This window comes from Ambystoma mexicanum, chromosome 1p (assembly GCF_040938575.1).
Source record: "Ambystoma mexicanum isolate Mex_15411 chromosome 1p, UKY_AmexF1_1, whole genome shotgun sequence".
Classification (NCBI taxonomy): domain Eukaryota; kingdom Metazoa; phylum Chordata; class Amphibia; order Caudata; family Ambystomatidae; genus Ambystoma; species Ambystoma mexicanum.
Window position 1 is genome coordinate 528,381,628 of NC_090921.1, and position 21,253 is coordinate 528,402,880.

General features: G+C 47.2%; 1 protein-coding gene across 5 annotated transcripts in view; it reads left to right on the forward strand.

The window, feature by feature from the left end:
- PIP5K1C (phosphatidylinositol-4-phosphate 5-kinase type 1 gamma) overlaps positions 1 to 21,253 on the forward strand; it is a 1,345,879-nt gene that overhangs the window by 601,040 nt on the left and 723,586 nt on the right. For all 5 annotated transcript variants that reach the window (XM_069649430.1, XM_069649429.1, XM_069649432.1 and 2 more), the window contains exons 9-11: positions 9,320 to 9,403; positions 13,686 to 13,734; positions 14,140 to 14,224. In XM_069649430.1, the coding sequence (XP_069505531.1) occupies positions 9,320 to 9,403; positions 13,686 to 13,734; positions 14,140 to 14,224 (218 nt within the window). The remainder of the gene's footprint in view (positions 1 to 9,319; positions 9,404 to 13,685; positions 13,735 to 14,139; positions 14,225 to 21,253) is intronic.

The following is a 21,253-nucleotide window of genomic DNA, read 5'->3' on the forward strand; positions in this document are numbered from 1 at the left end:
CCGCCATGCATGTCACCATGTCACCAACTACGACAATCCACATACACACCACTGCCACCAGCACTCCTACCCAACCTGCGCACCGCCATGGAGCTATGCAGCAGTAAATTGCAACAATTACCATAATGTAGAAAGAAAATGCTGTCTGCTGCACCGCTGTGCACTTTCATTCACATACTATAAGCATACCCACTTCCATTCACAAAGTACTGTCACTGGCAACCTACCCACATACTGTTCACAACATTAGCTCTACTCCAACCATCTGCACGCACCACAACATGCAAGCACCACCCTCCACCGGATGCAGAGTCAGCCATGCATTGCTGCGGTGGGTGTGCTGAAGCCCTAGGCTCTTGAGTGCATGCCTTACAGCCTATGGCCTTTGGCCATGCACCCAGTAGTCTAATCCTTCAACAGACCCACCACTACCTCATGCACCCATGCATGCCACCATGTACCCAACTACCGCAATCCATCTGCAGAGCACAGCCACCCGCGCTCCCGCCCAACCTATTTCATGTGCAATTCAGTCCCCTTCTGAAAGTCACCTGCCACCACTCACCACGGAAAGAGGTTGCTGCAAACCGGTCGCTGCACAAGCTATTAGGCCGTTAAGACAGCTGTCTCCAATCACCACACAAAGTAGTCGCTTGTCTAGGTACACGCGAAGTGGCCCAATATACACAAATACTGCAGGCACTCCTCCGTCGTCTTCCACCTATTTACATATGTCACATGAACCACTTCTCACTCTCCCACGCTTTCCCTCCCTTCTTGCCGCCAACACATTGCACACAGTATATTTTCCAGACCCTTCTCCCGGCGCACTGTCCTTTGATACACCATGGCGGCATTGGCCAAAAAATATTGACACACAGCATGCTTCCCTCCAGCCATGCACAGCATGCTACCCTCCAGCCAACCACCGGCGGTGTCTAAAAGTTCTCTGACACCACACCGTTCCGCAAGCCAATGACACTTCTGGCCGCGGAGCGAACAGGGAAATGGGTCAGCGCAGATATCACACATTTTTAGAGACGTACATTTCAGTTTTTTGCAACCAAAGTATCGGATTCTCGTATCGGATTGTCATCAAACAAACGCACGCTTTCTGACCCAAGCCACCGCTCCTGCCGTAAATTTGGTGCAAATCCGTGCAGCTGTTCGGGCTGTAGCCGTGCGCAAAGTTTTTGCCCGTTCAGTCTATGGAGAAAAAAAAACATTTGGGACCCCCCATATAACTTTGTCCCCCTCCTACACGAAACCTCGCCCAACTTGGCGAAACAATTCAGAGCCGGCCATATAGTTTTTTTGCAAAGTTTGGTGAGGATTCCTCCAGGGGGAGCAAAGTTATAAGCCACCGAAAGTGTTCTTTCTATGGGTTTAGAAACTTAACCATAAGTACACGCCTGCTACCGCGGGCTGTCCAATATTAAAGAAGTCCTGACTGACCCATCAAGGAACGATTTTTGGAAATTCGAACCCTCAAGTGGTAAAAAAGGGGGTGGTGAATGTTATGAGGATACCTATATCTCAAATACCAAAGATGTTGGACGTGAAAATTGGTATTCAAACGCGTGTTTTACCATTTTCTGAAAAACCGGTTAAGGGAGGTGGAAAAGGGGTGGGGTGTTTATTTTTTGTGAAGTATACCTGTATCGCTCAAACCAGAGATATTAGAAAAGTAAAAATTCACATTTTAAATCTTCATTATAAAGTAATTTTCTGAACAGTTCTTGAAATTGGTAACGGAGAGTATCCCATATTTGAGAGAAAAATTGTCATCCCTTCCGACCTAGGCACCGTTGTCCATTCCCTAGCAGACCTCCCATCCAAAATGTACCCTGACATAAAAAATCGAATGGAGAAATCTGTAGAATGGTTGTGTGCGTGCCATTTTAACGCCAAAGAACAGCATGGCTGCCGTAATCAATAAGATACTTAGTCATTCTTTCGGAGGGGTCCAAATTAAGTACAAATCTGTAAACTCAGTGGTTCAAAGTGATGACGCAGTCCACAACCTCATTGAGTTCTTGAATGCTTTAAATCCTCCTGGTCTTCCCGGACACAAACTTCTTCTCAAAGTGGGAGCACCTGTAATATTATTGTGGAACCTCAACCCACCTAAGCTCTGTAATGGCACCAGATTGCAATTGAAATCTCTACACAGAAATGTGATTGAGGCTACGGTGCTAACCAGTTCTGGCCAGGGCCAGTACGTGTTCACACCATGAATACCTCTTATACCTTTAGAATATCCATTTGAATTCAAAAGACTTCAGTTCCCCTTACAGTGTGTTTCGCCAAATCTCGGGAGCAGACTTTAAAGGTAGTGAGTATTGACCTAAGGAAAAACTTCTTCTCCCATGGGCAGTTTTACATAGCCTGTTACAGAGTGAGCTCAATGAACTCTCTGGTAATCCTAGCATCTGAAAGGAGAGCCACTATTGTACCAAATCTCAAAATCCATACGAGCGAAGCCACAGTCAACCGCTAGTATGTAATAAATTAAATAAAGAATGCTCTTACTTTTATTTTGTATGCCTCTAGATGAATTCTCTAGTAGAACTTGTGTAGACATTGTATAATCCATGATATTAACAATGGTACTTGAATATTACCCTAGAACCCTACTCTTCTTCGATTCACAACTAGGAATCTAAAGCCTATAGCTAATAAATAGCGTCTATAGCCATATAAAATATTGCATAGTGAAACAGAAGTGCGGTCCTAATAGGTAAAAGCCTTTTCAGCTATTGTACATCCATTAAATGGAAAGGGCCGAAGAAACTATCAAAACCATTGGCTACTAAGAGCAGTGACCTAAATGCAATATAAAGCCATGGATAGTACTACAGGCAGAAAGGTAAGAATCCACCTGTTTTTCCTCTTCCACCCAACAAAAAATGTGTACGCTTATCAAGGCCAGAAGATGTGAAGGCGGGGCAAAGGTTTTGAATTGCACTATTACCAGACTTGTATCGTTAGCTTATTGATTCTCCAAACACCAATGAACAGTTAAGAGTAAACTTCATGAAAATACATCATGACCACTCTTAGTTTTAAGCTTGGACATGAAACACTAATATGAAGTCAAATTCAAGCTAAAAAAGCAAGAATAAAATTAGAATTTGGAAACCTTGGCAATATGCCAATTTAGAACCAAGATGGAGATTAAAATGCCACGTGCAAGAACTCTAGCCCGTCTGCCGCCTATTGAGTAGTCCTCCTAGCTGTCTGGACATGGAATTTGCTTGCCAGGAGTTCTGGATACTGTGGGTAAATTCACCTTTTTAGACTGATTTGTATAGGGTGGAATCAAGCCTGATCTGTTCTACATGACCACTAAAAACCTATCCTGGCTTTCTCTTTTTAGACACCTCTATGAACACTGCGTTCAAGCGGTGAAAGACTGACCTTGTGATGAAGACAAAGAAGGAGATCCGGCTAGGCTCCTTTTGGAGAGCTGCAACTACAAGAGAAGTCCTTTTGGCTCACCAATTGGGGATCCATGGAATCCTCCTTCTGAACTCTGGTCTGCGACTGGTACAGCTAGGTAGCCTAGGCGGGATCTAGTCAGTCTACAGGAGGAATCATGGGACACTTCCAAAGGCAGGATCCCCGGGCAGGAGTCGGAACTATATGTTCCCACGTGTCGAAGCATTGAAGCACCAATGAAAGCCTTCAATAAAGTAGACAGCTTTGCCGGGAGAGTTGGTGAAGGCAATGTTGGCTGGCTGCAGTCACAATCCATGGGTCTTCAGTGGGATGCTCCTTTTCTAAGGCATTTTTGCTCTGACGTTCTATGAAATGGCTGTAGCAATTATCCAAAATTCAGGCTGGAGTCGCCCTGTAGCCCACCAATAGCAAGTATATGCACTATTCAAATTGGCAGGTGCTGTCCAATCATGGACAGCCTCTGCCCGCAACATCTGCTCAGCAACATACACAATGTAGCTAGGTTGTGTACTGAGACCAAACAGGCCCACTCCCCACACCCGGCCACAAATGCATACCGCTGCTTTGCTTGAAAAAGCCAAGGATTTGCCTCAGGAGAGGTGTGCCCTTTATGGAATTATCCAGCCATGAGAAGGCAAGAAGGTGATCAACAGACAAGATGGCTTAAAGACAAGGCAATGTCTTTTATGGTTATTTTAGAGTATACAGTACTATAAAAGGTATTCTGCTGTAAAATGCAAACGTGCATGCAAGAAAAGTAAAAAAAAACAAGGTAGTAACTGATCTAGTGCCGCAAGTCCATCCTCGACACATTGTGCAAAAAACAAAGAACGGGATACAAAGTACCCATACCACAGGTTAGCAGAAGAGAGGCAGAGATAAGGAAGAGGAGAAGCGGAAGATCTTGAGGAGCTTACAGAATTTGAGGAGATCCGGCTCAAGGCAGATAGCGTCAGGGAGGCCATTCTAGAGGAAGGCACGTGCAGAGGAAAGAGATCTACCACTGAGTCTGTTTGGAGAAGTGACTCACCTGCAGAGAATTGGGGGTGTAGACGATTGGAGGGCTCTGGTGGGATGGTACCTAAAGAAGAGAGCGTTGGAGAAAGAACGGGCCCCTGGCCCCAGAAAGCCTTGTGCACAATGCAGAAGGTCTTGAACTTGATCCTTGCAGCCACCGAAGGGATTTCAGAGCCAGAGAGATGCGGTCTCTGGGCTTGAGGCCAAGGATAAGTCACAGTCCTGTTCTGTATGAGTTGAAAAGAGCAAATGGTAGAGTTGGGTAGATTGAGAAAGAGGCTGTTGCAATATTCCAGCCTGGAGAGAACCAGGGCTCTGGAGACAGTGAACTTCTGGAGGAAGGATGGGAGTCAGCCGCAGGAGTAAGAGGAGGGAGAGTAAGTGGAGGCAAAGGCTGCCACTGCCACTTGCTTCATGGATCAAATGACCTGCAAAGGAAAATGGCAATGTTGGGTGGGCCCCTGCCAAGGGGATAGGAAGTTTCAAATGAGAAGAGAGAAGGAAGTGGTCAGTACAGGAGAGAGGAGTAGTGAGAGGATTAGAGAGGGGGATGTCTGAAGAGATGAGAGCATCCAAGGTGTTTCTGGCAGAGTGTGTTGGACCAGAGGGTAGAATGGAAAGGGAGAGCGAGTCAGAGATTGCCGAAAAGTCCTGAGGAGTCAGGAGAGTCCAGGTGGATGTTGAGATCCCCAAGGAATAGGAGCTGGGGAGATAGATGAAAGGAGATAAGAAATTAGGTCTGCCCATTCAGCAATGAAGAGGGTGGCCTGGCCAGCTGGCCTGTAGAAGGGGACCAAGGTCAGAGAGGAGCCAGGAGAAATAGTCTGCAGACCAGGCATTCAAAGGAGGAGTAGGTTTGAGTGGGAATGATGGACGCAGGAATCCATTCAGGAAAGATCAGGGCCACTCTGCCTCCAGGCATGTTGGGCCTGGGCTCAGAGGATTTTGTAGCCCACAGGGAGGAGTGTGTCAAAACTTGTGACGAAGCTGTAAGAGCGAGAACATCTAGGGCCTCATTACGACTTTGGAGGCAGCCATGCCCTTGGTAAGGGCATGGCTGCCTCCAAAATCGGGTCCGGGTTCCCTGAATGGGGAATTACTGGGCCATTCCGAGTTTGAAGGGCCCGGTAATTCCTCCTACAGGGAACCCGGGTCCGGACCTTCCCCATTCCATTTGAGCCCCCACAGGGGTCCCCAGCGGAAGTGGCAGAAGAGGAACCTGCGAGGTAGAGCGAGGAGGAAGCCGAGGAGCCTGAGGGGCCAGGGAGGAGGCAGAACAAGGGTGGCTGGCTAGCCAGGAGAGAAGCAGGTGGCAAGGGAGGCAGAGAGGTGGAGTCCGAGGGAGCAAGGAGAGAGGCAGCTGGCAAGGGAGACAAGGAGGTAGATGCCAAAGGAGCTAGGGTGGTGGAAGAAGGTGGCAAAGGAGCCCGAGAAGACGTAGCCGAAATGGCAGAAGGAAGAAAGTTGATGAGGCGAGGGAGGCGCCTATCAAATAGTAGATGGTTGGGCTGAGGCCCCGGTACCAGGATGGTACCATTGAGATAGACATTAATGATAAATCTGGAGGAATGGAAGGAGGCTAAGAGGACCTCCTATTGTGTGCCACCATTAACGGGAGAGGAGAAGTAAGGGGAGAGAAGTGACCATATGAAGGATCCATAGGTCGGGGGAAGGAACGACAAAGAGGGTGTCAGTGAGAGTCTTTCTGGAGGAAGCACTGACATAGGTGTCGGCGATGGGAAGGCCTGGGTTGGAAACCAGTGTGTCCTTAAGTTTCTTCCTACCAGTCTTAGGGAGAGGAGAAGGGTGGGAGATAGAGAAGCAGTTAAAGGAGATGAGGGAGACGGAAAGCACCAAAAGGGGTGCAAGGGGAAATGGAGGAGGAGGGATCGAAAGACAGGAGGGATGCACTGTAACGCTCACCTGATTCCCGTAGAGGCGCCGGTCTTGACTGGGCGTATACCGTATCTTCAAAGGTGATGTGTAACACACGGCTGGCTCTTTGGGCTGGACCTCTGTGCACTGTATGTCTGACTCGAAGGGTAAGATGTCTGCAGATAGAAAATATGGGATTAAGGAACTGGGTTATTGAATGTCTCTCTCTTCTTCCCTTTCTCTTCTCCTGTAGAACCCCAAAGGTTAACGCTCTCACCTTAGGTAAGTGAACGCCGTGCTCTCCATCTGCCTCGGGGCAGGGTGCTGTAACCAGTTTCTTCACTGGATAAGGGGAGCAGGCCTCTTGACTTCAGAGGACTGCTGTCTGTCGTTTACTGCACGAACGGTAAGTTTCGAGTAATTCTAATGTCTTTAAAGTCTTTAGTAATGATGTTTCTTGTTTTGCAGGGTTCCGGCGATGGCGGATGACGGGCTGAAGTGAGTTGAAGATGGAGCCCGTGTGATGAATAGAAGCGCCTGGAAGCACGTAAGTAAGCGCTTGTTGCCTGCTTCACGATGCGCTCTAACTGTCTTTTTATTTTGCAGGTACAAGTTCGGAGCTGCTGCAGGGTGCCGGAATACCCACTGGGTTAGATGTGGAAAGGAGTAATGGCACGTGAGTATTAAAGTTCCCCAATGTCTTTAAACGCACCTTGTTTTGTCTTTCAGATGCGGGATGCAGCGCCGAAGGCCTCCGGAGCGTGCGAAGAGTTGGTAAGCGTTTGTCTTTCAGATGCCGGAATGCAGTGTGAAGACCTCCGGAGTGCACGAAGAGTGGGTAAGCCTTTGTCTTTCAGATGCCGGAATGCAGCGCGAGGCGTTGGTGACAGCCGATGGACTAGGTAAGTGAAGAGCTGTCACTGAAGACCGTAATGCTAACCTGTTCTTTCTTGTCTTTATAGGTGTTCCTGAAGACTGGATTCAGGATGGTAAGCCTTTTTCCTTAGGCCCAGGATCAGATGCAGAAGACACGATGAGCGTTCTGCTGCAGAGGATGCAGAATAACGCAAAGCAAGATTCATCCATCGGGTGTGGTTTAAATAGCCTCCTGTAGTGCTTAGGTGTCTCCTTCCACAGCCACGCCTAGGTAAGAAAAGAGTTCCTGCTTTCCAGAAGAGTTCCAGTGTTCTGAATCTAGGGAGTGGCTCCTGCCCCACCCAACAGGAAAAGTAGTTCCAAACAGAAGAGGATCAGAGGCTCAACTGGCAGGCAAGTAAGCAGCATGGTCTGCTGCAGGTAAGTCCACCCAAGCATTATGAGCCCGGCGCTTCCAGCGCTGGGACTGGGCATATTTATGAGCCTGGTGCCACTGGCGCCAGGACTGGGTCCAAAAGGTCCCAATTGGGACTGGTTGGCACTCGGAACCTGGGTTATGGATCTGCTTCCAAGGGAGTTGGGAAAACCCTGACCTTTTGGAAGCAGAGATCATGACACGCACATGCCAGTGCCGCACAGCACAGAATGTGCAAGAGTTGGTGGGGCAGGTGGGGTAGAACAGCCAGGGACACGCATGAGGGGGGGGGACAAAACTCATCAGTCCAAGGTATTTCCAGTGGGGAGAGGGGGTGTGGGGACCTGTGAAGTAGGATGCCTGCGAAGTAGGATGCCTGCTGAGACAGTGAACAGTACCACACTTGCCACCAAGGAGGGAAAATGCAACTTTTGTGTGAGGGCCCTAAGGGACCTTAGAGTGAATGTGTCTGCTCATTGAGGAGTTTGAAGATCTTTCGTACCTATGATGACCGCTATTGTGGGGGCATATGTGACTTATCTTGCAGACATCCTTTTTGTAAGAATCTGGCTTTTAGTCAATTTCTTTGGTCATTACATTTTGTCCACCTTCATTCACATTTCTGTTCGTCTAGTTTAAAAGCTTGGAGTTCAGAGATCACAGAATGATTTGAACATTTCTTAGACAATTTGAAATTGCATTTTTGAAACTGGATAGTTATGTCCAAAACTGGGGCAAGGCTTTTCTTGAAGGAGCAGAGACGAAAATTGGCAGCAAGATGGACTGGATCAAAAGGAGCTACAGAGAATAAATCCCTAAAAGTAGAAAGGTCATTGCTGGACTGTTGAGCTATGGAAGGAGGGGAAGAAAGTGGGTCAATGCCGAAGATCTTAGTAGTCCATGTTGCAAGAGCTAATGTTGAAGTGCCGCCATGCAAATAGCAAATGATGGAGGCGTTATGGTTAATGATGGGCTTTTGGAGCAATGGATCCTAGGTGAGAAAGCCTAGGAGGTTGGAAGGAACCTCTGTGTGTATTAACACCATAAATTATCCACCCCACCAAAAGAAAGTTTAGACAATTTCGTCCACGTATCATTGTAATTGTAATCATTCATAGCCTTGTGGGAAAATTCAAAGACAGGTGTTTATTTCAAAGACACTAGCAGTTCACTGTCCAGTGCATTTCGGTCTGCTGACAATCTTCAAGGACCCATTTCTGACACTGGTAATTGGCTTGTTCGAGCAATAACTCTGGTGTCAGACAGAAATCTCTGGCAAGTAGAAGAATAGATAGGAATGGTTGAAATGTTCCTAACTTTTTTTGGTGTAATTTATGGTGAAGAACACACATAGGGTCCTTCAAAGATCCTAAGTTTTTTCACCTTGGATCCATTTCTCCATTTATATTTCTATACCTCATAGTGCATGTGACGTTTGTTGGTTACAGGGCCACATATGCCATTAGAAATCTACTGAATAATTGTACATATATATTGTTTGATAACCAGCTGTGCCCACTTACCCCAACTCTCTAATGAAGAGCTTTGAACATAATTAAGAATGTTCTTATACTTGTGCATAAAAGGACACATGGTCTTGAAATTGTACTAAAAAGTCTAAAATCTTGAATAATGTTTAAAACAAAGCCTGAGTAACATTTCCACCTTTCTCAGAATGGGCGGTATCCCAGCAGTGAACCACCGTGGTGAGCGACTCCTGTTGTACATTGGAATTATCGACATCCTCCAATCCTATAGGTGAGCATTGCACCTTTGCTTCAGTTTAGTGAAATATTTAGCTGCAACAAGCCTGTTGACGCTCTATGCATGACATAATCTTTAAAGAGCATCCCAGATAATGAAAGATGGCCACTTTGTTTACTTATGTAATCCCGAGAATGGTGCAATGTGTAGTGGTTAATGGGAAATCTCCCACGACAGAATTGAATGAGCGATTGCAAATTAGGAGTTTATTTATTGGACTTTTGAATAGTGCCTATACACAAGGGTTTGTAGGCGCCACAAGACAAGATGAGTCCTCTTCTTGGAGCAGATGGAGAGACAGTATTACCTTTGAAGTAGGCGGCATGCCAGTTTGTCAGCGGATGAGCTAGATGTCAGCCACCTCCCCTCTTGCGTTTCAAAGTTTCCAAGTCGGGGTCATACCAAGAGTTGCATTTGGAGGCAGGCTTCATGCGGATTCTCATGACTGGTGCAAGGATGTCCAGGGTGTTGGAGATGAAGAACGAAGTCAGAGGGAGAGTCGAATGAGGAGGGCGGAGGAGGGATGAAGGAAGAGACAAATGCAGTGGTTGACACACGCTTCATCGGTCGAATGATGGAGCATGAGACTGGCAGTTCTGGTGGAGGCGTCAGGGGACAGGCAAGGTCAAGGTAAGGAGAGAGTGATCAGACCAGAAGAGGGGATTTGGGTGGGTTAATGAGAGGGTTAGAGAGAGAGAGATGTCTGAGATGAGAGCATCAAGGGTGTGTCCGGCCGAGGGGGTTGAGTCAGAAGGAAGAGAGGGAAAGAGTGTTGCAAAGATTGCGGAAGAGAATAGTGGCCCCATCGATAGTCGAAAGGGATATTGAAGTCCCCAAGGAAGATAGGTTTGGGGGAAGGCAAGAAGAGAGGAGGACAGGTTTGCCCATTCTGGGAGGAAGAGGGAGGATGGTCCAGGGGGTCTGTAGATGGTAGCGAGAGTAAGAGAGAAAGTAGGTGAGACAGACAGCCTGCAGACTAGGCTTTCAAAGGATGAGTAGGCTTGGGTGGGGATGATGGAGGCAGGATACCATTCAGGAAAGATCAGAGCCACTCTGCCACCAGCCTGTGAGAGCCTGGGATTGGACAGGATCTTGTAGCCTTTAGGGAGAAGTGTCAAAAGCAGTAATTGAGCTGGCCTTGAACCATGTCTCAGTGAGAGCAAGGACATCAATCAAGGTCTTCAATGAGGTGACCGCTGTCAGAGCAGCGTTTGATAGAGCGAGAGTTGAGGTTGGCTAAGTTCAGTTGGTTGCCCCGTTAAAAGATTTACGAGGGGGTCACAGGGTTAGGGGGCCACCACTGGGGAGGGGGAGGAGGAGGAGGAAGAGGAGGTGGGAGGGGAGAGGAGGGAAAAGAGGGGTGGAAGTAAAGGGAGGGAAGTTGCAGAGAGAAGTAAGACGCCTGTCAAGAAGGTGGAGGTTGCAAGTTGCTCACAAAGTTATTGCTATTCCATATTCAGTTCAATCTTGTCACAGTTACTTCACTATGGTGTAAATTGTTGCCTTGAATTTTTCCAATTTTTAGTTTTGTCACAATCGATTTGCCACAGTTACTTCACTATGGTGTAAGTTTCACAGTTAATTCACTGTGCCATAAACAATTGTTGGATACAGATGTATGCTCTCAATATTGGGTCTCTGCTTTCAATATTAGCTCTCTTGTCACAGTTACTTCACTATGGCGTAAATCTTTGTCTTGAATTATTCCAATGTGTGGTTTTATCACAGTTAATTCACTGTGCCATAAACAATTGCTGGACACAGATGTGTGCTCTCAATGTTGGCTCTCCGCTTTCAATATTAGCTCTCTCAGCTCTCTCAACACGTGTTTCCCCGCCCCTGTAGGGGCGGTTCTTCAGGAGAGGGGATTCAATACCCTATTCTCTATAGAATTGCTGATACTCCTTAATATAGTATTATGGCTTGCTTGAGATGAACCTTCTTAAGTTGAGGATGTTAGGGATGATCTATCCTGTGAATGCCTTGGGTTTCTCCCGGTCTATGCTGGGATTCCGAGTATTGGAGGAGGTTGGGCTGAGAGCCCTGGGCCATGATAGTGCCATTATGTGACCTAGCAGTTCGGGCTGGACTACCCCTTTGGGTGTGGGGCCAAGCCTGATTTGCATATGGTTTTTCCCCTTCTGTAACGGCTTAGCAGGCGAAGACAGATGGTCTGGAGGGTTGCCCAGAGCAATGCCAGAGGTTAAGATTCATTTTAAACCTTCCAGCCATCACCTCTTTTGTTTTGCTATTGTCACCCCGAGTGGGACGGGTATGCCCAGACGTGGGTCCCGTGCCTGCTTGGCCTAGGGACCCAAGCTACTCCTCACTAATGACGCCCAACAAGGCTGAAACATGTCTGGGCATGCTTGTGGTCTCGTGCAGAAGGGATGTGACCTAGCGGTTCGGGCTGGACTACCCCTTTGGGTGTGGGGCCAAGCCTGATTTGCATATGGTTTTTCCCCTTCTTTAATGGTTTGGCAGGCGAAGAACAATGGTCTGGAGGGTTGCCCAGAGCAATGCCAGAGGTTAAGATTCATTCTAAACCTTCCAGCCATCACCTCTTTTGTTTTGCTAGTGCCATTATGATAGACATTAATGGTGCATTTGGAAGATGCGAAGTGCCCCAAGCGCACTTCCCATCTGGTGCCGCCAGTATGGTGAAAGGAGGAGAAAAGGGGAAGGGACAGAGACCATATGGGGGTCCATAGGCTACAAGAAGAAACAGCAAAAAGAATGTCAGTGATAGTCTGTCTAGAGGAGACATTGATGTAGGTGTCTGCAATGGGCAGACCAGGTTGGAAATCAGGAAAGCCTTTTTTTAGTTTCTTCCTACCAGACTTTGTAAGAGAGGGAGGGTATACGATGGAGAAGCAGTTAGAAAAGATAGAGGGAGAAGGAAAAGCCATGGGGTAAGAGGAGGAGGAAGAGGAGGAGGAGATGGGGGGAGCCAGGAGAGAGGGTTAAGCACTATGCAACAGTAGAATCACGCCAGGCAGCCAAGCAGACGGAGATCCTTGAGCATGTTGGAAAAGCCCAGATATACATATCGGTTAACAAACTCGTAGCACACCTAAATTCGGTTTTAGCCAAAAGCACTAGAAACAGTACAAAATGGTGGTGGATGCATGCCTAAATTCGATTAAAGGCAAAAGCACTAGGAAAAGTACAAAATGGTGCTGGATGCACAATTAGATGAACATCTAATTTCGGTTTCGCCAAAAGCACTAAACAGTACACAATGGAGGTGGATGCATAGTTGGATAAACACCTAACTTCGATTTTGCCAAAAGCACTAGAAGCAGCACGAAAAGGTGGTGGATGCACAGTTAGAGGCACACCAGAGAATAGAAGTTAAAAAGTGACGAATTATTCGTATTCTAGTTAATTAATTAATTGAAGTAGGGCGTTAAGAGAACCGTAGGGGTCAGAATGGTGATGCACATCAAGATGCATGGTGCTGATGGAGTGAAGGGAGATGGTTTACAGATAGGGCAGGTAGGCGAAGGCAGGCAGTAAATTAGAGCAGATAGTCTCCAACCAGGACTCGGACGATGGAGGTCCAAGAATTGCTTACCAGGGCAATTTGAATCTGCATTATGATCGTGGACAGCCCGAACTCCACATCGGTATGAGAGCAGGTGGGAGTGATGCCAGGGGGCTGCAGGGAGAGGTGCTCCTTGCAGCTCCATACAGGCTCAGACAGTTGCTTTGGGCCGGTGGGCCTGGCTCTCTAGCATGCCGGCTCACTGATTGACCTTACTAAGCGGCAGTGAGCCAATCACGGCAGCCGCAACAGAAGAAGGTGGAAGTGGCACTCTGGTACCTGTAGGGGCTGCAGCGCTGGCGGCATGGTTAGAACGAAAGGCCATAATGGAAAAAGACCCAGTAAGCTCTTGAGGGTCAATGAAATAATCAGCTGCACGCTGAATAGTAGGAAGTACAAATTTAGGCAGAAAAGTCCTGTTCTAGAATTTTAGGCACCCAGAAATGATCGACTTCAGTGCGCACTTTGAAAAAGTGCAGAAACTCTCTTGTAGAGCCCCACTGGGCTTACTTTACGATATGTAGTTGTCTGGAAGATGCATTCTTCTGGGTCGGAAGAATGCATCCAGCAGTTCTAATTCAAGGGCACAAATCTGAAGCCTTTGGAAAAAGGGGCTTGTAATTCAAGGTTTTTAGTCCTGATACTAATCTGCAAGTATGTAAATGGTCTGCATATGAGACTGTGCTAGGAGCATATTGCATATGGGATTAAACTCTGTTTGCATTTCAGGTTAATTAAGAAACTGGAACACACATGGAAGGCCCTGGTTCATGATGGAGTAAGTGCTAAGCCATTCAATTAGTGGTACTTGCTGCTGTGTCTTATTTTAAGCAATTTGGCTATGTGTGTGTCCTGAAGTGACAATATCCTATTCGTTTTTCCATTACAATACATCTACATTGATTTCCCCATAGCATCCTTTGTATGCTATGCCACTACGTAAAAAGGAGTATTCTTTTAAAAACAGATTAGGATCTATGACCATTGTTTTTAAAGTGGGGGATCAAATAAATTTGAGACTTTCTGTAGAAGAGTAGGCTTAATTGTATCACTGTATAAAATAGCGCAAACTCTGCTCCTGTTTGTATGTAAAGATTCTTAATACTGTCCCTAGGCAGCATCAATGACTAAATTGAAATACCCAACAGTGGCTTTTTTAACCAACATTCCTTTTTTCCATCAGGACACAGTATCTGTTCACAGGCCTAGCTTCTATGCAGAAAGATTCTTCAAATTCATGAGCAACACTGTGTTTCGAAAGAATTCATGTAAGTAGTGATTGTGGGTCCTGTGCATGGTCGGGTCCATCTCCACCATGATTCTGCTGTCCTGTGTGCCAATAAGAATGTCTTTTCCTACAGAGAGGTGTTTGTGTCTCGCAGTTAGCCAAGGATGAAGCAGTGATCTGCTTTTGGCCGAAGCACTTCCCATTGGAAGAAATATGAAATGCTCAACGCTTCCCCCTGATCTTCTCCCGATCCGGTATGCAGTAATAAAATCGCAGCAAAAATGTCGCCTTTACAAAAAAATCACTGCAAAAATGCTGTGGTTTGACCCGCTAAAGGTGTACCCCATTATACCATTTAAGGGGAGCAGGGGTTGCGGGGGTGTCCCCCGCTCCTCCTAAATGGTATAATGGGTCTGGGGGTTGCAGGTGTGTTTTTTGTGTAAACGGCCATTTTTGCCTCGATTTTAACACATGGAACCCCCAATCCCTTACACTCTTACTTGTCAGACTGAAAGAGGCTCTGGCATTTGTACATGCTTAACTAAGAACACTGTTTTGTAGAAAGACATCCTTTACTATATTTAAATATATTAATGTTAAATGTGTGTATAGAGCCTGTAGAAAATAGGATTGCAAATGCTTTATTTACATAAGAAAAGTAGACTAGGAACCTCAAAAATAAATGTTGTATAAATAAAGTGATCAATACAATAAATCTCCCAGTTCATTGGGTAATTCCATTTTTTTTTTTACAGTATTTTTATTGCCATTTTTAGATGAAACAAACATTGTTCCCCCCACCCTTGAAGCACTGTCCCTCCCTCCCCCATTTATTCTACAACACAGGCCGTCAATAAAACATTATTCTATTTACATAATAGTCAATATTCTTCGGTTGTGAGGGCACCACTGCCGTACATCGTCCCCTTTGAGAAAATCCAAAACCATTTCCCAGTTTCTTTGGAATCTCAAAATGTCCCCTTGCAGGTTATTAGTCATCCAATCCATTACCATAAACCCCCTGGTGTTTAAATAATAATTCCCTTATCGTGGGTGGCAGCCTCTGTTTCCAGCAATACGCAATCACCAGCTATGCCTCTATTAACATTAACATAAAGGCTTTGCTATGTGCCCTACTGGGCAGGCGGATCTTTGGGTCTGCACATTCATTCCCTAGGTGTCAAATTTACATTGGGGGGTTGCCATTGTCTTTAGCTGGGTTGTGACCTCTCCCCAAAATAAGTTTGGGCACTCTCACCAGATATCTCAAATCCCCTTTCATGCCACATCCCCTCCAGCACTCTTCCATAGTTGCAGGAAACATTTTATGCAATCTCTCCGGGGTACAGTACCATTGGACCATTATTTTATACCACGCTTCCCTGACCTGGATCGACCTTGTCAGTTTGTGGATATTCGCTCATAGATGTTCCCAGTGCTCCTTTGGTAGGTCCATCCTCAATGTCTTTTCTCACCTGTGCATGTATCCCCAAACCTGTCCCAACTCCCCTTCCATCAAAATCGTATATAGTTTTCATTCCCTTTTGTTACCTGTGTGTGTGGTAATACATTTCTCAAATGCAGTAAACTCTCTCCCCACTGCTGCTTTCCCCCCCGTCAGCTGGCTATCCATTGTCTAATCTGATAGTACTCCAATATATCCTTCTCAGAAAGACCCACAAACTGTTTGCATTTCTCAAACGTACGAATATCAGTTCCCTGCACCATATCTCGCAACTTTGTACACCCCACTTTCTCCCATTGCATAAATGCTCCCTGTACCATCCTGGCCGAAAATTGCAGATTCCCAAATAGCGGGGTAAATGGGGATGGGCGCGTGGATAGACTTCCTTTTTCTAGTAATCGGTCCCATACACCACGAGCCACTGGCTAATCTGTGTGTTCGGGCCATATCTTGTCCATGTAACCCGCCCTATCCATCCTTGCCCAGGGTTTCGAGGTATCTCCCATAAACCATTCACGGAGCACACGCAACTGTGTGGCTTAGTAATATTTTATGAAATTCGGAAGGCCCACCCCCCATCTCTATCAGTGCCACAATAAATTAATGTGGGAACGGTATCAGGAGAGCTTTGAAATTGTTTAGTACTCTCGGAAGTGTCATCATCTTAATGGTAGCTACCCCTCCTAACCATGAAATACGAAGCAGGGTCCACCTCCCCAAATCCTCCTTCAACTGTTGGAGCACTCGCGGGTAATTGCTATCAAAGCTATGCAAAACCACCCTAGTTATATTTACCCCTCAAGTATGTAATGCAGGTGTCTGCAACCACAAATGGCGAATAGGAAGGTATAGCATCCCTCTGCGCTGGAGAAAGACCCAAATCTATCACCTCTGACTTAGCCATATTAACCTTGAGGCCCGCCATTTGCTCTATTTCTGTTAATTCTGTCACCAGTGCCGGTATTGATAGTTCCGGGTGTGTCAGTGTTATTAGCATATCATCCACGAAAAAGCCACTATCTTATGCTCCTCTCTTCATAAAGGTATGCCATGTTTCATCGACCTCTGTCTAAGTTTATCAAAAAATGTGTCCAGGTATATTGCATATAGAATCGGTGACAAGGGGCATCCCTGCCATGTTCTACGATCTATTTCTATATTAAGGGTGTAGCCTCTGTATTTTTTTCTTTTCGGGCCTGGTTGTGCACTTACTCCAGGCCAGGAACAGACCTAATGACACCACCCTACCATCACAGACCAGCTGCTCTGGTGGGGCTCTAAGCAACCTGCAAAATAGAAGGGTTAATACAGGAGATGGGCCACACCCTGAATTCCTTGATAATCAATAGACCTAGACACCAGAGTGAATTTTAAAGGGACCCCCCCCGTACAGGTTCCCTCTTTATTAAACATACCGTTATGAGACCCTAGGATTTAATCGGCGTGAGCTCCATCTAAACAGGGGCCAACTGTCAGCTCACCCTTCCTTGGAGGGTTCCCTGGCACCCTAAGGATGAGCTTGTGGCAACCAATCCCCTTCCTAAACTCAGGTACCACCCACATGGAGAGTGGGGCCAGAGGATGGCCTCATTGGATGGTTCCATCTTGCAAGGCGGCCTTGGGCAGGCCGCCAACCTATGCCACCACCTCACGTCAAGTTGCTTCCCCTCTACCCCAATTAATGCCCATGGCAATCTACATAATATCCTCTCTATCCTTATTTAGCAGTTACCCTACTTAACATTCCCCTAACACCCCAACTCTTAATTCCCCCTTAACATTTACCCTACGTACCAGTAATCCCCTATACACATAACTACTCATACATATATACATAGACTCACAACATATACACTACATAAAACACTTATAACAATGGAGTGATTGCTTCAGTCAGTCACCCCTACACAGTACCTTTTGAGGTATGTCCTGAGACGCTAGCTCTGAGTGATTTCACCCAAGGCTGTGAGGTGCTGGTTGCAGGTTGAAGCCTGTTCCCTGATGACACTGGGTGAGAAGATTGTGCTTGGCTCTTCTGATGTTTGGCTGTTGACATAATGGGGTCCTTCAGGGTGACCCCGTCCACCTCTTGGGGTCACCTCACTGCCTGCGTTCTATGAACTGTCCTGGGTGGCCCCCTATACACATGGGGACCGCCCACACCCACCACTGCGACCCGCGGTATGTATTTTAACTTGGGGTGAGCGCCATTAGCTGGGTGGCCCACCCAACATCACTACTGCGACCCGTTGCATTATTTAAATTCAATGGGTGGGCTCTGTTACCTGTGGGGCCCAACCGATGTTACCGCTGCTCCCGGGCCCCATTTTCAGTTCAGGCAGTGTCCCCATAGCAATGGGGACGCTGCCACGCTCTGCGGCTTTCTCTTGGCCCGCACTCAGCAATGCGTTGTAGCAACGCAGGGGGTAGGCCGTGTCTTCATCCGGGAAGCTCCGCTGGGCAGTCCAGGGGGGGTTCCTTCAAACGGGCCGCTCAACTGAGTGACCTGGGACTTCACCAACCCCTCAATTTGACCCGGATAGGCAGCGGAGGCCAACCCGGGGCTTCTGCTGCGCACTCTGCATTCCCACCTGACATACGCAGCCTGGGAGGATTTAATTGATGACCGGCCAGCCTCGCTGCCCATAAGGCGGGTCTTTGGGGGCACGGCCAGGCAACCCGGTCAGTCTGTCCTGCACACGAAGTCCTGGCCGTGCTGTTCTTAATGATCTTAGGCGGCCCTAGCCACGCTGCCTGGGCCAATATTGTTTCTGGGGCCGGTCCGGTCTGGCCCCTGGGCGGGCCGTTGGGGGGCCACGGCCCAGGGGTCGCCGAGCTGACCCTGACATAGCAACTTGGTCCCCCTGCTCATAGTCTCTGCAGGGCTTCCATGCGCCGCCCAGCGCTTTTCAAAGGATTAAGACCCCAGGGGGCAGCTCGAGGCAGTGACCTCCCCACCCCCTGTCCACAACCCCCAGGGAGTCTTTTTTTTCTCTTCTTTTCCTTCTGTTCTTTTTTACTGTCTTTATTTTTAAGTCCTGCTGGATTCTTTTCTGTCCCCTGCTCACCCCATTCTTGGCCAGGGGAATTATTTTCTATTGTTCTGTCTTTTTCTTTTACTTACAACATTCCATCCAGCCCCATGGTGGGCTGGATGGATTCTTCCAATACTTACTGAAATAAACACCCACAACACATGTAATAAAGCCTTTGTTACCCCGGTGTATGTGTCTTTCTTTTCTGTGTTCCCTCAGAGGGGCAGCATGTAGCCCAACAAGCCAGCAAACAAAACGGGCCACTCCACCCTGTCAAACGCTTTTTCAGCATCTAGCAACACTAGCACCGATGGAATCTGCTTTGTGTTGACCTTCTCTATTAAATTATTAAATGGATAACCCTCCTAGTGTTGTCCCAGGTTTGTCTCCCCATAATAAACCCTGATTGATCAGTGTTATCAACTCAGGAAGAAGCGGCGCCAATCTTGCCACCAGAATGCCTGTGTACAATTTAGCATCCATATTCATCAATGCAATAGGTCCAAGTCCAGCATTTCGTCAAATCTTTGCCTGGTTTTCCAGAAACCACCACTTTTGCCTCTGTCAGGGTCGGTGTTAACTACTCCCTCCACCCTCACCCCACCCACTAGCCTCCACCATATTGAACAATCATGCCAACTTTGGGATCAATTGACTAGCATATTCTTTTGTAAAAAAAACTGCTGGGAACCCATCTGGTCCCGGTGCTTTATTCAGTGTTAATGCCCTAATGGCTGCCTCCACCTCCTCCTCCCTAATATCGCTGTCCAGCTCTTCTTGCTCCATAGACGTTCTCTTTAGCATAGATATATCTGAGAAATACCGATCTATCTCCCAGGGGTCCGGGTGGTCTGAAGCGTATAATGATTTGTAGAATTTGGCAAAGGCCTCTTATGGCCACCGATTCGGTAGCACTCGAGCTGTCGGGCTGCGTAATTCGCAGAATCTCCCTAGCTGCCTCTGATCCCTTCAGCTGCTGAGCCAACAGCTTGTCCCCTTTATTGGCTCGCAGGTAGGACCTCTACTTAGTCATCAGCAGGGATCTCTCAGCCCTGCAGGTCTGCAATAATTCAAGCTGACTGTTCAACCTTTTATACAGTGCCCTCATTCTACGCTTTGCAATAGCATGTTGGACATCTCGTAATTGAGCTTCCAGGTACTTTTTCATTCTCGCTCTGCTTCTCACGTTGAGGTCGCAGCACAATACGTTCCCCCTGCATCACTGCCTTAAAGGCATCCCAGGCCCCCTTTTGGCGAGACAGCTTGGTTGTCATTAACAGATAAATACTCCTCAATCTTGTCCCCAATCAACTCTATGGCCACCTCATCATTCAATAATTTGTTTGGAAACGTCCAGGCCCATAGCCCCATGCGCAGCAATATATTCCTAACAGTCACTAGCAGAGGGGCATGATCAGACAGTGAGATGGAGCCCAGATCTACTTCCCCTAACTCCCCACTAGCCTAGCTGTTGCCCACGCACAATTGTGGACAGGGATTGATATATATGCAAAACACATGTATAACCGCTTTCGTCTCCCCTCTTAGTCCGCCAGACATCTCGTAGCGTCAAAGTTTCAAAACTCTCCCTTTGTGCCTGTGTAGGGAGTACTGATCCCTTCCCCGCACCCGCTCTTCTATCTGTAATAGGATCGCACGCCAAGTTAGTCGCCCGTAAATATATTTTCACCTACTGCAAAGCCCTCCAGCTTAGTTACCGCCTCCCGCAAACACTCTACCTGCCCTATGTTAGGTGCATATACCGTTGCAAGGGTAACTTGTCTATATTCCATCTCCACTAGTACAAATAGATACCTCACCTTAATGACCGCACAATCATAGCCCTAATTGAATCTTTGAGCCCTTTCAGAACCCCAGAAGTCTTCCCCATTGCATTGGACTGAGATTTGGGAGAAATGCTGCCATTTCACCACAGATTTGTCTGCCCTCATAATATGTGTCTCCTGTAACACTAACATCTGCACTTTCCTTTCTCATTAGGTCTTCCACCTTTTTACACTTTACAGGGGAATTTAACCCCCTCAGATTATATGACACAACTTTGAACGCATAGTATAATTGGACTGCTTATGCCGTGCTTATTTGCTCCCCAACTTCCGGCAATGACCATTTCTCCCCCCACAACCTCTTTCCCCTTACCCCCCAAACTTCCCCAAACAAATCTCCCTATCCCCCCAACAAACCATCTCTGGACTGGGTCGAAGATCCTATGATACCCTCTGGGACCTTCCCCAAAGCTAATGCCTAAGAAAATTCACCCCCACTGGGAAGTATCTTAACACCTCCCCCTGATTCCACAACATTGCCCTCCACTCCAGGCAAGCTGACAAGTATCCAACCCCACATCGTCACCCACCTCCTCCTTTACTTGACTTCACCGTTACCTACTATGAGAAACCATCCACTTCCCCGTCCGCTCCTCCCCCTTATCCTCTCCCCAGCGGACCTTTTAATTTCACCCCCTGCCTCTTCTCCTCCCCTGCACCGTAGACCAGTCCCATTGTCGCATCCCACGTTGAGAGGAGGGCCTTGTTTGTCTCTCTACATG